This window comes from Enhydra lutris, unplaced genomic scaffold (genome assembly GCF_002288905.1).
Source record: "Enhydra lutris kenyoni isolate GAN:26980312 unplaced genomic scaffold, ASM228890v2 scaffoldscaffold9, whole genome shotgun sequence".
In the NCBI taxonomy this organism is placed as follows: Eukaryota; Metazoa; Chordata; class Mammalia; order Carnivora; family Mustelidae; genus Enhydra; species Enhydra lutris.
In genome coordinates, this window is record NW_019154093.1 from 50,810,379 (window position 1) to 50,828,625 (window position 18,247).

An 18,247-nucleotide genomic window follows, 5' to 3' on the forward strand; every position below is an offset into this window, starting at 1 on the left:
CCATCCTAAATTCAAAATGTAAGACTTTTCCACCCCCAAATCCACCCCCAGGAAGAATTAGATCATATTTTCATAATTAGGTGCAGTTATTTAATTCATTGTTTTGGTAGTTGAGATTTTCATACAAAGGAAAGATTCTAATTTTAAAAATTGTTTTTCTCAAATTTTCTAAAATAGGTATTTTGAGAGTATTTTACAGCAAAATACAAGTGACAGTTTATATGAAGTAGTAAAATAATGTCTTCAGAAACGAACACTCTAATGCTACTTAAAAAACTAATGTCTGCTCGTGGTGCTTATCATCACCATTTTGAAATCTTAAAACATTTGGAATGCCAACAGCCTTTTTTGGTTAGCAGCAGTGTTTTGGCAAAGGTAATTTACACAGGTAAAAGAGGAAATAATAATGTATATCTTAAAACTCCTCACTTAAATACCACTACATCATTAGATGATCTTATCAAAGAATTTGTGACCCCTCATTTCCACTATTAGTTTGGTCTTTTCTTCATCATCACCATCACTCTTCGTATTTCTGAAATAAATGACAGTGTCCCACTCTTAAGTTCATTTTGCCTAGCTTTTTACTATTTCAGCATTATTTAAATTCTGTTGTCTTCTTTATTTATAGATTTAGATATCAGAGAAATATCAGGAACTTCCAAACAAAAAGAAATACTGAAATAAATACTTCTTGAATTGCCAGGTTTTGCTCTCATACTTGACTATAGGAACAAGTATACATTTTTTTAATGCTGTCTTATCTCTGGAATCTTTTTCCTATTTCTTTTTAAACTCCTGAAGTCATTCTGTAAACAGAAGTCATTATGGAAACTTTGTGGAAAGAAAATGAAAAAGAGGAAACCTTTTAAATGATTTGTTATTTAACAAATCTTAAAACTTCAAACCACAGTTTCAAAATGTAGCTATTATTGATCACAGATAAATATCTGGTTTTGAATGCTTTACTTTAGTGTACATTTTAATTTTGCTTCAAATTTAGAATATGAGATTTTTAAAGCTGTTTGGGTGTTTTGTTTTGGTGTTTTTGTTCTTTTTTGTTTTTAAGTCTTTGTGGGTATCCTTTATGTGTAGCCTGTATTTTTCCTTTTCTCTCTACCATCAGTAAAGAAAACACAAATCTAGTAACATAAATCCTTATACCTGAAAACAGCCTTTTATTGAAGTCAGTTTTATTTGAAATTCCACAAATCAACAAGTTCACATTCTCCAGATGTCTTCAGTTCTTATATTTAACAGCTTTGCTAATACCACTGCTGGCTTATTTACAATGAATATTTTCTCCTAGATTGATTTCTGACTGTTTTACATTACTTTCAGATATGTTTTCAGGAATGGCATTTTTATTATTAGATTTGAAATTATGAAAGTGATCTCCATATAGAATAGTATTAGAGCTTCTTAGAAATTTAAGAAAATATTTGCTTCTTGTTTAGAGGAAGTAAATGGTCCTCTAGTTTATCATGGTTATGAATACACATTTCATGGTAACAATTGTTGACATAAGTCTATGTTTTTAAAATGTATTTATATGTAATATAAATATTCTTACAAGACAAAATTTGTTTTTGTTTGTTTGTTTTAATTATATTTTCAGTGAAAGAGTTTCTAGCCAAAGCCAAAGAAGACTTTCTTAAAAAATGGGAAAATCCTGCTCCGGTAAGGAATATTTAAAATTTTCTACTATTTAAAAGTCCTGTTATATAAAATCATGATTCTTGCCCAGGTAATTTACTATTTAAGAAACTGTAAAATAGCATTAAATATTCAAGTCGCATTTTAAAAAGTAAGCTCAACATAGGAATTTTACCATAATATTATAACATTATGTTTTGATTTCCTAACTAATAATTTTATCTAGACCTAAATTGGAGAAGAACCTAATTTCCATTACAATATGTGATTACATAAATTTTGATACTAATTATAAGTTGCTACAAACTCTCGATATTTTTAATGTATAGTAATTTTGATTTGCGCCTTTGATACTATTGTGCAGTTTCAAATTCTTAATCACAAATACTTAGCTATTGGCAACATACCAAGTACACAGGGATCCTTTTTCATAAACATTGGATGGGGTAAATTCTACATAACTTAAGTACTTTAAATTGTAACTGAGACCTAAAAACCATGTATAAAAAGAGCCATTTATGTTTGTAAAAAATCTATTTTTAAAGTTAAAAATAATTAATGAACTTTAATACCAAATTCAATTTTGAACATCAACTTTCCTACCACAAAAATTTTTATTTCAAGTATCTTTTTCACTAAAAGATATTTAACTCTAAATATTTTTTGAAGATGACATTATATCGCCATTTTTTATAAAGATACTAAGATTAAAAGCACGAACTGTACTTTAAAACATAGTTACTCTAGCAGTCGTGAGAAGTTAGACATTATCTAACATCAAACACTGAGGAAGGTGAGGAGGATGGCACATTTGTATGAAAAGCAGTAACTAGCAAAAAAGAGATGTTCTGTTTGTTGTCTATTACCTAAATCCTCTCCCATTATTTACTTGGGAACTATATTAAACATTTCAGTTGGTGTTGTTAAGACCAAAAAATTAAGCATTAATCCATAAAATTAAATAATTCAATCAGAATTCTAAGAGCTTTTTCTTTCTATCTTGATATAGAATCTCATAGCAATTTAAAATCCTTAGAAATTTGAAATTAAATTTATTGAAACAAGTTTTATAACTTAGAGCTGCTTGCTCTCTCTGTAATGATTCAGCAAGAAGCTATGCTATGTCTCCAATGGCAAGCTTTGATTTGTAATAGAGATTAAATCCAATGACAGTGAACTGCAGTAACTCTCCAGATTTCTTACTCTACAAGAATCACATTACCTCGTATTTTTCTCAAGCTAAACACTATACAGACTGACACTCACAAATACTTTTTTCCAAGATTTTCATGAAGATCTTTGTAATGAAAACCTATTAAACAAATGGGTCAGCAATTACTACTTATGGCTATTTAGCACATAATTTCTTCCCAGTAATTTTCATTTTGTTGTGGCAGCAACAAATTCAATAGATTGATGCCTCCAATTCTTTGCTTCTATGCTATAGCCAAAGCCAAACAAAGATGTTTGCTCATAACAAAGCATCTGTTGAGGGAGAAAAAGAGACTGATTATTGTTCTGAGACTCTGACTTTCAGTATCTTTGTGGGAATGAGGAACTCTTCTTCCTTATTATTACTGTTTTAGGTAATAGCAGGTTATTATAACATCAGAGAAAGAGCCATTAGGATCTTTCATGCTGTTATTTCCCAGTCCTATAAGCTTGTATAAAGATAGAAATGAAGTAAGACAGTGTTTTCTTCAGAGGTAACTCTAGTGAAAGGACTCTGACCCTCAGTTTATTTATTCATTAGGATTATTTGTGAGTACAGTGAGACTATGACTTCCATGATTGTGTCAATATACTGCTGGTCAGTATGAGATTATTAAAATACGGAATTTATTTACTAAAAGTCTAATACTAGGAATTCACATTGGAATTCATTATGACCTTTAATATTTCAGCTTAGGCTCTTATTTTCTCCCATTACTGTTATGCTTTGTTTTGCAATATAATTCTCTTTTCAAATATTAGTTCATTTCTTCTTATTCAAAGGGAAAAATAGAACCAATAGCCTGGAATCTCAGTAGTCTTTTTGTATTATTTTTAAATGGATAATTTTAAATAATCTCTTCTGACTATAACTAAATCTATTATAGCTACCATTGTCTTATGAGAATTTCTAATTTTAAACTTTATTTTATTTTTCATATATATGTAGAATAATGCTGGGCTGGAAGATTTTGAAAGGAAAAAAACCCTTGGAACGGGTTCATTTGGAAGAGTCATGTTGGTAAAACATAAAGCCACTGAACAGTATTATGCCATGAAGATCTTAGATAAGCAGAAGGTGAGTGTATTTGTCTTTATTTACCTAAAGGATAAACTTCAGTTTTATCAGCTAGATTATTAAACAGATGCAATATAATGACTTTCCATTGATACCTGCAGATAATTTTATTGTTGCATTTAATTTCATTCTTATTTATTGTGACTATCTGATACACAGTTAATAAGTATACGGGGATACATTATTATTTCAGTAATGTTATTTGAATAAGTTTGTGTATGTTTACTAACAAAATATTGAATTCAACATGTAAAGAACAGGCATCTCTACTACATTCTGCCTTGTGGAAAATGCAGAGATCAATTGTACTGGATCTTTAGATTGAGGTAACAGAAACTTGGTGATTTTATTTTATGACTTGTTTTGATTGACAGTGGAAGGCCTTTGTTTAACGTGATTGAGTTTGCTGAGTTTAAAATGTCAGTTAAGGGGCTGCCTGGGTGGCTCAGTGGGTTAAGCCTCTGCCTTCAGCTCAGGTCCTGATCTCAGGGTTCTGGGATCAAGTCCCACATCAGGCTCTCTGCTAGGCAGGGAGCCTGCCTCCTCCACTCTCTCTCTCTCTCTCTACTTGTGATCTCTCTCTCTGTCAAATAAATAAAATCTTAAAAAAAAAAAAAAAATGTCAGTTAAACCAGAGAAAAAGTTGGAATACTAATACTATAAAAAATATCAAATGATTGTTATATACCTGAAACTAATATAATGTTAGATGTCAATTATATCTCAATAAAAAGATTAAATCATTTTGAAAAACCAGTTTTTAAGTTTTTATTGCATACTGGTATATCTGATGAATCTGAATGTCTGAATTGTTTATGCTTTAATTGTTAAACTTCCGTTTTCCTGGTAATCACATACAAGTAAGGGAATGTGAAAGAAAATGGTAAATCTTGAATATTATCTTACAGGTATTATGTTCCCAAGAATGACATTTTGGCTTACTGGAATATAGAAAAATGTGGGGTAAACAGTACTGAGCTGGATGTGGAATAAACAGTACTGAGCTAGTAGTTAGGGATACAGATAGAGGCTAGACTGATGCTATCCAATAGAAATAGAATGTGAGCCACTTAAGTAATTTTAAATTTTTTAGCAGCCACATTTAAAAAGTAAAAAGAAATAGTTGAAATCAATCTTAATAGATTTTATTTAGCTCAGTGTATCTAAAATATTGTCATTACAACATGTAATTAACATAGAAATGGAGACATTTTACTTTCTTCATACTGAGTCTTCAATACCTGATGTATATATTACACTTACAGTACATCTCCATCTAGGTTAGCCACAATTCAAGTGTTAAATAACCATATGTTAGTGTGGCTATCATGTTGGACAGCACAGCATTAGACTGGTCTGAAGTTCAGTCCAAAAAGTGCTTTAAAACAAAAAACAAATTTAACCTCCAACATGAAAAAGAGTAATGACTTACATCTTTCTAAAATTAAATACACCCATACACACATTTAGTTGTGTATCTTTGTCTCCTACCCTTTTTCATATAACCTTTTTAACCATGCTTCCTGAAAAAATAGTTTAATCACTCTATCCACTAAGTCACTTCCTCTTAAGTCTTTAACCCATGATAATTTAACTGTCTCCTTGTTTATCTCCTTCCTCTTGTTACTCCACTGAAATGGCTCTGCAAGGGTCACCAATCCAGTGTCCTAATCAATAAAACCAGTGGGCTCTTTCTACTCATCTTATATGACATTATAGAACCTATGACTGTGCTGACCACTCCCTTGAAACCGTCTTGTCCCTGGACATCTGTCACCCTTTGTTCTTCTAATTATGCTCACCCCTCTGGGCTCTTCTTCTTTAGAGGCATTTTCCTGTTATTTTTTTCCTGTCTACTCTTTAAAGATTGCTAATCTCAATCTCTGGACTGTCCCCTCGTCTTGTTTTCATGTTTTATACCCTTTCCCTCTGGACTCTGTCCAAGCTTCGATTCATCTTTGAGCCCTATACCCCTAATTTGTACAATCTGAGCACACAGCTCTTAGAGACTGACTAGTCCTTGCTCTAATTTTCTAGATGAGGTCATTGGGTCTCAGAGAGAGTAACTGACTTGTACGCTTGTGCTGGTAACACACAAAATGCTTCAAAATTTTGATTTAAATGAAATATTCTTTATTAAATCTGTTATTAAAGTGTTATTATCTGGATAGGCCCTAATATTTTGCTATCTTTCTTAAGGAATTAATAGACTATGCTTTAGTCATAAACATTAAAGGGGTTACATAATATGCCATTTTTACATTTAAAGTATTTAGGGAAGAAGTTTTTAATTCCTTTTTTTTTTTTTTTTTCTTAACAAGGCGGTGACTTGTTAAGTACTTTACTAAGAAGGTTACCCCTTAGATAAATCATGAAAAGAGAGTATTTGCCACCCTAAGTCATTTCTGCTATGTTAGTGTTCTGAATCCATTCATAATTAGGACAAAGACTTTATATTCTGAAATTTTTCAAGTTTGTTTATTTGAATTTGATAAAGATAAGTAATAAAATAACACTCCATGATCACCTTCTTTTCTGTTAATGAAGTTACAAGCCTTTCAATTTTGGCTTCTCCTATCTGAGGATATATGGGTTAAGAGGAAAATATCAGTACAGAAATTAAGGAAATTGCAATTCTTCATTCCATACGATTGTCAAGCATTGCTAGGAACTTCATATTTACTGTATCAGTGAATCTTCACAACTTTGCATGACATTAATCTCCCTTTTATGCCAGTGACCTTTCTATTCAAGTAGTTTTTCCAATATCAAAAAGGCTAGTAAGATAAACCAAGAATTTGGCTAGGTTGGTCTGATTTCTGTGCCTATGCTTCTCCCATCCAAGTACTAACCAGGCCCGACCCTGCTTAGCCTCCGAGATCAGACGAGATCGGGAGCGTTCACTGTGATATGACCGTAGACTGTGCCTATGCTTCTTAATTTTTCCTTTGAAATGTATTTGTTATTCCTAAGATCCTTTCTACCACCACCTAGTTTGGTTGGTCCCTCATTAATGTTAACTGGGTTTTCACAATAACATCTTAATTTCCACAACCCCAGACTTTGCACCTTCTATTAATTCACCTTCCTCACTGCCAAAAAAGTTTTTCTTACCATATCATGTAATTTTATTTACTCGCTCAAAAAGCTTCCTAATATTAATTCAATATAAGCAGAACTCTGCATCCTACTTCCAAATTCTTCATAACTTTCTTCCATACTCTACCATAGTCTTATTTCACACTGTTCCCCTGCATGTCCTCTATTCTCTACTTCTCTGATTGAAACTTGACTCCCCAGGAGTATACGTGCCATGCTGGGTGGGCTGCGGGAGTATGTGATGATATAAAGCCCATCTTCCTTATCAAAAAACTCCTCAAGTATTTGACTAAAAGAAAATTAGCCAATAAGTAATCATTTATAAATGCTTTTAAATATACATATTTAAACCAACAGAAATATTAAAAAGTAAATATAAATTTTATATGCATGTTGAAAATAAAGCATGGACTAAACCCCCAGGGTTACTTGTTATTTTTTTCTCTGCCATTTAAGGGTATTTTCTTACCAAATCTTGAGAAACATTGTCCTAAGCTTTTGTCAGATGAAACTAGCATTCAGACTTATCTTTGTGTATTACCCCCTTCAGGTAATGGTTCTGGATATTAACCCTGACCACACTATCTCCTCTGTCTTTTCCTAATCTGTGTTATCTATTCATCTGTAAGGCTCAGATGAACCCTCACCCTTTTTAATAGATTTTAATAACAGTTCATATTTTTTTGAGCTTTTACTTTGTGCTCAGCACTGTGTTAATCACTTTATATGCATTATGCAACACAGTCAGCTTTAAAGTAGGTATTATTATCAATGTTTTATAGAAGAAGAATCTGGAATTAGATTATGTATTGGGCCTAACATAAACACTTTCTTGTCTGAACACTTACAACATTATAATTGGCAACTATTTGCATATTAATATTCACATATTCATATGCCATACTTCCAAATAGATTTTTTAAATTAACATATAACGTATTATTTGTTTCAGGAATACAGGTCTGTGATTCATCAGTCTTACACAATTCACAGCACTCATCATAGCACATACCCTTCCCAATGTTCATCACCCAGCCACCCTATCCCCCCCACCGTCCTTCACTGAGAAAACCTCAGTTTGTTTCCTGAGATTAAGAGTCTCTTATGGTTTGTCTCCCTCTCTGGTTTCATCTTGTTTGATTTTTTCCTCTCTTCTCCTGTGATTCTCTGCCTTGTTTCTTTAATTCTGCATATCAGTGAGATCACATGATAATTGTCTTTCTCTAACTGACATTTTGCTTAGCATAATAGCCTCTAGTTCTAAGTAGATTTTATGCAGCATTAAGGCAGACACTTCCTTGTCTTTAGCTCAGTTGCATTATTATGCCTTTTATGTAGTAATATGCAAACTTAAAAGTAAATTAGATTTTAATTAGTTAACTTTTTAAATTAACTTAAAAATTAACTGGGCATTTATGCTTTGCCAGTTCATTTATCATATATATATCATGTATCATTTATTTCTATTTTTAATTGTTATGCCCTACATATGCATAGTTGGCTTAGAGATATAATGCAGAAAGCCTGTCTATTACAGTTTTTATTACTTATTTCATATTACTTATTTCATATTATCAATGCCTAACTAGAAGCCAACTATATCAAAATATACAGAGATAAGTATATGTTACATCTAGACAATGAAGTATTATTCATGACTCAAAAGAAATGAACTATCAAGCCATTACTAAGTGAAAGAAGCCAGTTTGAAAAGGCTATATAATCTGTGATTCCAACTATATGACATTCTACAAAAGGCAAAACTAGGAAGACAGTAAAAATATCAGTAATTGCCTGTGGTTAGTAGAGAGGAACGGATGATTAAGTGAAACACAGAAATTTTAGGACAGTGAAAGTACTCGGTATGGTATTATAATGGTGTACACATGTCATTCTACATTTGTCCAAACCCACAGAATATACAACACCGAGAGTAAAACCCTACTATAAAGTATGGACTCTTAGTGATAAAGATAAGTCAGTGTAAGTTCATCACTTGTAACAAATGTATCACTCTGGTCAGGGGGGATGTTGATATTGGGGAAGGCTATGCCTGTGTGGGGAGGGGATTCTCTTGGAAAATCCCTGTATCTTCTGTTCAATTCTGTGAACCTGAAACTGTTAAAAAAATAATAATAAAATAAATAATGAACTTTTTAAAATCTATTTTTTAAAGTAAATACAAAGCAATAGTAATCTTCTAGCTAATGTTGCATAATTTGTTGTAATAAGTATGGACTAATTAGTTATGTAACTGTTAGAATTTGGACAGAAGTGGTCCGACCACTTCATATTACAGTTAAAAAAACCAAAATCCTAAGGGTTGAAATAATATTTCCAAAATCACAAAACTGCTTGATTAGGAGGCGTAGATTAGAATACAGATCTTCTGACTCTGAGTCAAGTATTCTTTGCTCAGTATTATTTTTATACTATAATTGTATATGCTAATAACTGGATGGTATATTTACCTTTCTTATTTATGTTCAACTTCTTGAATTCACTGACAATAAGCCTCTAGCAAGAAAGAATGCTGCATTCTAATGATTTGCACATATACTGGACAATTATTTATATCTCCCTAAGGTCACCTCTTCTTAAATTAAAAATAGAATCAATGTGGGATAGAAACATAGTCTTCAAGAAGATAAGTTACTTTCCCCTGCTATGTATTTGATTGAGTAGACAATCCAGAGTAGCCTTGATTAATTCTAAATGAACTATTTGTTATAAGACATAGTTGGGTTTTTGCCAGTATTTTGTGTGTCCTCTCTTGTGACTGCACAAATTAAATTTTTAGAATTTAATCTTGTATTTATTCAGGTATTAGGAAATGAACAAATTGCTCATTTTTACCCACTGTTCTTCAGTTATTGGCTTTTCTTCAATCCTTAATTTCCTTGCTGATCTTTTAAAGACCTAAAATCAATACCAACTTATTGCAGTGATTTGTACCAGCTACTTTAGTGGACTGACTATATAAGTCATTAGGAGCTAAGTATTTTCACATACCAGTTTTTTAAGTACTGTATTAGAAGTCTGTTTCTTCTTAGCTTTTACTTCTTGACTGAAAATCATAGTTGACTTTCATAAGACCAAATTTTAAATCTTCTGTTAGGTTTTTCATTTGAATCTGAGAAACCTCATTGGTGGTTATTATTACCCATATCCAACTTAGTGATTTGCTTATCCAAGCTCATTATTACGTGAAAAACATTTTATTTAAGTTTTTCTTTTAAAATTATAGTGAGTTTTAAATTCTGTTCAAGTACATTAAATATATTTATCTCTCAATCATAGGTTGTTAAGCTGAAGCAAATAGAGCACACCTTGAATGAGAAAAGAATATTACAGGCGGTGAATTTTCCTTTTCTTGTTCGACTGGAATACGCTTTTAAGGTAGATTTTACAATATTCAAATAAAATATTTTTACCCTCATATATTTTTAAAAATATGAAACTGTGATAAGATTCTAAGCCAGATGTTAAACCTGGAGAATATGAATAAACAAAAAAAGTAATATATTTAGATTTTACATAATTAAATCCTATTGTGCTTATAAACTTAGATTAACATTTGACAAGGTTTTGGCTCTCCCTAGGGAAATTTTTAAAGGTAATATGTAACTTCTCATGAGATGGTATTACAAATTCAAATATTTCAGTTTATCAGAATCCATAGAAATATCTTATTAAGCAGTTCTTAAACTCATGCAAATGACCACATATGTTCCTTTTAAACCTTTTCTGATACAATTGTACCATCTTCTTTTCTGTAGTAATTTGTTCTAGTCTTTCCATTTATACAAGGCAGAACAGTCTTTGGCCTTCCATTCAGGTATCTCATAAGGTTGCACAAGATTTATTCTTGAAGTTGCCAGCTTTTCAGCTCTTTAGAATGATTCTTGGCATCTCTGCAATATTAATTCATATGAACCATTTTAACATTTTTTCTTTTTCCTCCTTTATTCTTTAAATCAGATGAACTTCTGTGTATTTAGGATGATGTTAAAAATCATTAATCTCTCTGACCTAATTTAGTACATAAAATGTATACATTCTTACTTTTGCAAATTGTTATTTTAACTGTTATTCCTTTGCATACACTATAGCATTAAGTCATTGCCTCGGTGTCTAATTGTTCAAAAGTTAGTGTTCCCTGCAAAGACAGGAACAGCAAAAATCCCAGACTAATTTGTGGCAGGAATACTAGGAGAAAATAAAAATGAATTCCCCATTGTTGAAAAATGAGAGCATCTTCCATTTATTCTCTCTTTCCCAATGTTAGTAACCTCTCGGGTAGATTTTAAATTTGTCTTTTTCTAATTTGACATGGTATTATCTTAAAATATTTTCTTGAAATAACCTAGGTTTCATAATTTTGATTTATTCTTTTTAATTCTTCATAGGATAATTCTAATTTATACATGGTTATGGAATATGTTCCTGGGGGTGAAATGTTTTCACATCTAAGAAGAATTGGAAGGTTCAGGTAACTAATATTTTATCCTCCTCAAATCTTTATATTCTGTGTGTTTGTTTAAAACCAAATTTTTCAGCTTTGTCAATGCTAAAAATTTATTTCTTTTAATTTAGTAATATGCTAGCTATATGAAGAAATTATGTAGAAACATTAATAAAAGGCCATACCATACTGAGTTTTAAAAAAAATCAAATGAAAAGAGCATCTGGGTGGCTCAGTCAGTTAAGCGTCTGCTCAGGTCATGATCCTAGGGTCCTGGGATGGAGCCTATGTCTGCTTCTCCCTTTCCCTCTGTCCCACCCCAGCCCACCCCACCCCCAACTCGTGTGTGCTCTCTCTCTCTCTCAAATTTTAAAAACCTTAAAAAAAAATAAAATGAAAGCACCATGATACCATTGTAAATATTCTACCTTGGTAGGTATTATGAAGGTCCATTATTTAAAGAATTTCTAGAACACACAAAATTTAATTTAAACATACCAATATTAATTGAACAAATATTAATACAACTCTGGGAAAGAGGTTTGCGTAAAGATGAAGATAAGAAAGGGAGTACCTAGAAAAGATAATAACAGTATCATAGTGATGAGATTATGAAAGTTTGTTTCAAACAAATTTAATTCTCCTTAAAGTTGTTGCTATATTGAGTTTTAAATATATGCGTGTAATTTGGGCACCTGGATGGCTCAGTCAGTTAAATGTCTGCCTTTGGGTCAGGTCATGGTCTCAGGGTCCTGGGCTCAAGCCCCACATCGGGCACTCTGCTCAGTGGGGAGTCTGCTTCTCCCTCTCCTTCTGCCTGCTGCTCCCCCTGCTTGTGTTCTCTCTCTCTCAAATAAATAAGTAAATAAAATCTTTAAAATAGAGTTTATGCCTTATCATTAGGTTATTACTGAAAAGGCTACACAATTTTAAAAATAGATTCTGTTAACCTTACCTGTGTGTAATAGTTTGTAAGCTACTACTGTGTATTAGAAATCACTAACAGAATGAAACTGAAACCCAGAGCAGGTCCAGCTTCCTTTAGCACATTATATGTTGTCATGATGAAAGTGTATGCAGGAGTTCAAACTGGGCTGATGGTAATCTGATTCAGGAAAAGATGATGATTGATTCAGATTATCACAAGATCATATTCAATTATGGGCCAACGTTAGAGTTATTTTAGTTACCTGAGGCCTAAGCCAAAATACATTTATTGACCTAACATGATAAGGCACCTAATATGTTTCGGGCACTATGCTAATGCAAAGCAACTTCTGTTTATTTTTAATGACTCCTTTCACCGATTTTCCTCTCTCCTACTACTCTTGTTCACACAGACCCAGAATCCTCAGATTGCCCTTTGATAATTTAAAGTTGTACATTGAAGCACTACACCTAAACCTGTCTTCAAAAACTGTTTTGTCCATTTTTTATAATTACTAACTTCTTTCCTTTGCAACTCCCCACACTCGTATTTCTTTAATACTTGGTACTAGGAGGAAAAGCAAGTTGATTGCAATAATTCACACTGAGACACTGTCTCTTCTAATCTGTCACTTGTACTGCATGTATGCTTAAGAGGTTACTAACTCCTATCTTAGAAACTTTGAGGCGACAAGAATACTGATTTCTTGATGAGCATGGCTTAACAATATTGTTGAGCATGGCTTAAAGCTGTTTCAGCATTTTCAGAAATATTTCTGAAATATTTCAGAATATTTCAAAATATTTCAGAATATTTTGCTTTCATCTTTCAACAATTTGATTATAGATCTATGTAATGTTCATGTTCCTCCATTCAAATATCAGTGTGTGGAAATAAATATAAAATGCTTAGTGCATCTTATATTCTGATAAATTTATATTTATTTATAAGGTACTAAGTGCATCTTGTATTTACAGATGCATGGAAAATTGGGAGGGGACCTTCCAAGTCAAATGTTTCCAAAGTGAGGGATGTTTCAATGACAAGGATGATTCTTCCAGTTTCCCTTTAAAATGTCCCTCCCCCCATTCCTTGTCATACAATGTATGATACAGATTTTACAGTCTTGAGATGGGGCTGGAACTCTAAAGGTATTATAAAATATTTTCCCCTAAAAGTATTTTTCTTTACATATTCATTTATTCAACAAATATTTCCTAAGCATCTGATATGTATCAGGCTAGAACCTAGGAAATATAGTGACGGGCAAAAGGAGCAGCATATATAATCTTTTTTGGAATTTCTATTTCTGGTGTTGAGAGATCAAATTAATGCCAGCCATCTTGAGGGAAATTCTATTCATAGTTCATGTTATTTATTGAGGACATAAATCTGAAAGTCATTGTAGTTTATCAGGCCAGTTAGCAGAATTCATTGTATACACTAGCAGATGAAATAGAAATTCAAATTAGAAAATCAGTACATCCTTTGGAGTAATACTCAGAATGTAGCATCAACATTACACTGATCTATCAATTGATCTAATTTGTGCATATAAGAACTGTACATGTTTACACATACTAGTTACACCTATGTTTATATATCTGAATAAACATGGATAGTAGAAGATTTGGAAATTCAGACACTAGGATTGTATCTACAGTTTCTGGATAGCATTATGGGTGCGCTTTACTCTTCATCAATATTTTATGATTATTTTTTATAATGAGACTGTATCATTTTTGTAATAGGAATAGTCTGGATAAAATGGCATTAGTCTTCAGATTAATTCAGTTAAACAACTTCTGAGTTTATTTCTGTGAAATTCTTTAAGCGCTTAAATTTCTGAGAAAGGTAGACAGAGCCTATCAACAGTAACAATGCCCTGATAAACCATGTAATTGACACATTTGCTTTTCAGTCATTCTCAAGGCCAGATATAAGTATAAAGACATCAATATCTTCTAATATGGCCAATAATAATTTAAAATAAGATGACTATTTTAGAGTTATATTTTTCTTCAATATATGCTGCTTCCTAAGTATATTAAAAAGTATTATTATTTGAAGATAATTCAGAGGTTTAGTAGATATTCAGAAACTAACAAGATTATATATGTTTAAAGGAAAAAATTTCTTTTTGCTTCTAAAATATCTCTACCCTATATTAATTTTTTATATAATCTACTAATTACCATGTGTTAATTCATTTTATAGAAAAATCAATGTTTTTTTCTTTGTAGTGAACCCCATGCACGGTTTTATGCAGCTCAGATAGTGCTAACATTCGAGTACCTCCATTCACTAGACCTCATCTACAGAGATCTAAAACCTGAAAATCTCTTAATTGACCACCAAGGGTATATCCAGGTATGACTTGAGCACATTTATATAACGTATTTGAGAATATACTAGGTGAAAGTTGTATGTATTTAACCTCAACTACCAATATTGGATTTTTTTTTTCCTTGAGCAAGACAATTACTTCTTCCTAATAGCTTAAATTGAGCTCATGGTTCTGCCACTATTACAGAGACCTAAAATCCCGTCAAGAATAGAACCTGTTTATACCTCCCATAGTCTGTAGCTGTGAACAGAACACAGGCTCCTACATACGGAAATATATAGAATAGCTAAATTTGTGAGTTCTCATTTAGTGCCAGGCATTATTCCAAGTGTTTTACATGTATCATCTTTTTTAGTCCTGATAACCTTATAAAGTTAAGTACTGCTGTAATCCTCATTTTGAGGCGAACAAAATTAAGGCACAGCAGGTCACATGGGCAGTAGTGTCAGAATTTGAAACCAGTCTGTCGCCAGAGTCTTTGCTCCTTTAACACTACACTGCAGCTGCCAAAGAGCCCTGGCTTCCAGTACTGAACTAGTGGAGGTGTTTTCTTTCTGCTGCTTCTATCAGTAGAGTGAGAGCATCCCTTTTTACACAGTTACCAATAGGTTCTCCTGTTGATGCTTTTGCACTTCTAATGACATAATTTATGGCAGAGCATATCCTGGACTCAAGGAACACTTTCAGCACTGCTTCATTTTTGTTAAAACTATCTACTGTTACCTTTTTTGATGTTTATTTCTTTGTTTGAGTCAGGGAAAAATTCTCCAGAGTGAACCTTCATTCACTAATAGTGGCCTGCATGGATTAGTCTCAATTACATTGACTTAATTTTTTTTCCATGGTTTTAATTTTAACCCTGATTTTTAACTTTCAACTTAAGTATGATAAATACATTTATTGTGAATTCATGAATGTTCACAAGTTTTTTTTTTTTTTCTTTCATAGGTTACAGACTTCGGGTTTGCCAAAAGAGTTAAAGGCAGAACTTGGACATTATGTGGCACTCCAGAATATTTGGCTCCAGAGATAATCCTCAGCAAGGTATATTTATAATCCCATTATGCAAGAAGTAAAAATATAAGGCATGCATCACTGTAGACTTTTAAAAAAGAGTTTACTGATCTAATATTAAACTTCTGTCTCATCTAAATTATGAATTTGTCTGATTACTAAAATAATAATTACTTACAATCTACCACTAATCCAGTAACCTCTCAATTTTAACTCTGGATCTAAGAGAAATAGTATGGTAGGGCATGGGAAATATAGTCAATAATATTGTGATAACTTTGTATTGTGGCACATGGTAACTAGATTAATCATGGTAACCATTTCATAATACATATAAAATGTTGAATCACTGTGTTGTCCACCTGCAAGTAATATTGTATGTCAACTCTACTTCAAAAAATATAATGTGAATAAATCTAACCTCTAGATTCATATTTTTTTCTTCCAATTTTACTGAGACTAAGTGCCATAAATCTCTGTATAAATTTAAGGCATACAGCATCATGGTTTGATTTACATAGACTGTGGAATAGATTACCACACATCATATCATATAGACATAGTAAAAAGAAAAGGAAAAGTCCATGTTTTGAAACAAAAAGCATAGCCTTTTCATAATTATTCCCAGTAACAGGAGTGTGGGAAACTTTTGCATGTGTTATCCCACAAGGCAAATGTAAAAATGATAGGCACTAGTTCTCAATTCTTCTTCTATTTCAACTTTACCACTTCCACTTAAATGAAAGAAATGTAAGCAGACTTCTTTTATTTTAAACAGGAACACTATAGCAATTGAATAGTCTTTTTAAAGATAGTTTTACCTTTCAAAGCAGTGAAGATGTTGTGAGAGAAATTTGTATCATTATCTAAAAGGATGGTTTCGGTTCTGTTTTCCTTCCCACTGCTATCCCCATGCCGGGAAAGCTAAAAAGGAGAAATTAACAATGACTGAACACAAATAATGCCAAGAAAAGAAAAAGGGACAGCACACATGCCTTAATACAAACTGGAGAACGACCCCCTGAATAATTGAAATTTGGATAACCTATATATACCTAAATATAAGAATAAAATAAATGACCTAATTCAACTTTCCTCTCATTATCTTTATAATTTAAATCATCTATAACTTTTCAGTCTTTTGTAATCTAAATATCATTGCTGTTAACACATTTCTTCTGTGAGAACATTTAACAATATGATGACAGAATAAGCACCAAAACTTTAAAAAGTGTGGATATATTATAAAAGTAATGATGTTCATTGCACAAAATTTGGAAAAGGGAGAAAAATAAAAAGAAACAACCCAAAAAAACCTGTCATCTCACCATCCAGAGATAGCCTTTTTAAAAAATATTTTTAATATATCTTTCTGTGCATGTTATCATAGTTGAGATATAGTGAATGTATAGTTTGTACTCAGCTTTTTTCACTTGAATGATAACAAGCATGCAAACATCATTCTAATGGCTTATTTGCAAATGTATGAAAAAGTATTTTGCCATTCTTCTGTTGCTAAATATTCATATCATTCCTTTTTCTTTTTTTTGCTATTATAAATAACTGTGATAAACATAAACATTTTGTGCATAAAGCTTTTTCTGCATTTCAAATTATTTTTTCAGGACAGATTCCCAGAAGTAGAGTTACTGGGACGAAGGGTATGAATATTTTTAAGTCTCTCCATAAATATTGCCAGAGTGCTTTCCAAAAACATTGTAACATTTTACACCCCTATTAGCAGTATGAGAGTGACTGTTCAGTCACACTATCCAGCATTAGATATTCTTATTTTTAAAATCGTTACTAATTTAATAGGCAATAAATGATATTTTATTATTTTAAGTCTCATGTCTTTGGTTATTAGATTTTTTTTAATGCTTTATAGACATTTGGTGGATTTTGTTTGTGTGTGTGTCTGAATTATTAGTTCCTGTCTTTTGCCCATTTTCAATTGTAATTTAGTTTTTTTTTACTGATTTAATTCTCTATATCTAGGGTATTTAAATATCTGGCATAATGTTTATAAACATTAGCACACAATCTGAAAAATAGAAATCGAAGTTTACTAAAGTATCTGGCTCAACATCACATGCTTTCATTATAGTAGAAGTATTATAATAAATGGCATTACTAGTGAGTTGATTAAAGCAAAGTTGATGCCCATTTCTATTAGCGAAACAAAGTGCTATTTTTATGCCAGTCTCCCTTTAAAAACACATATAGTAAAAAAAAAAAAAAAACTGTATTATAGTTTATTCTAGCTAAATAATTTGAAAATTAAATGGTTTATAAAGCTAAAATTTTAACAAAAATTTGAAGTATGGGGAGCAGCGAAGGTAATTTGAGGGCAGACCAAAAGATGTGGCAAAAACTCAGTTCATTTCTCTCCATGATTGAGTTGGGCTTTTTCCCATATCTTTTGTGCCAACTGACATTGATCATAAT

The 18,247-nt window shown here is 31.9% G+C and overlaps 1 protein-coding gene across 2 annotated transcripts in view; it reads left to right on the forward strand.

The window, feature by feature from the left end:
- The window catches only part of LOC111143399 (protein kinase cAMP-activated catalytic subunit beta), a 127,361-nt gene that overhangs the window by 91,256 nt on the left and 17,858 nt on the right, over positions 1-18,247 (forward strand). For both annotated transcript variants that reach the window (XM_022497108.1, XM_022497107.1), the window contains exons 2-7: positions 1,619-1,680; positions 3,818-3,946; positions 10,346-10,444; positions 11,455-11,537; positions 14,682-14,808; positions 15,734-15,829. In XM_022497108.1, coding sequence (XP_022352816.1) covers positions 1,619-1,680; positions 3,818-3,946; positions 10,346-10,444; positions 11,455-11,537; positions 14,682-14,808; positions 15,734-15,829 — 596 coding nt within the window. The remainder of the gene's footprint in view (positions 1-1,618; positions 1,681-3,817; positions 3,947-10,345; positions 10,445-11,454; positions 11,538-14,681; positions 14,809-15,733; positions 15,830-18,247) is intronic.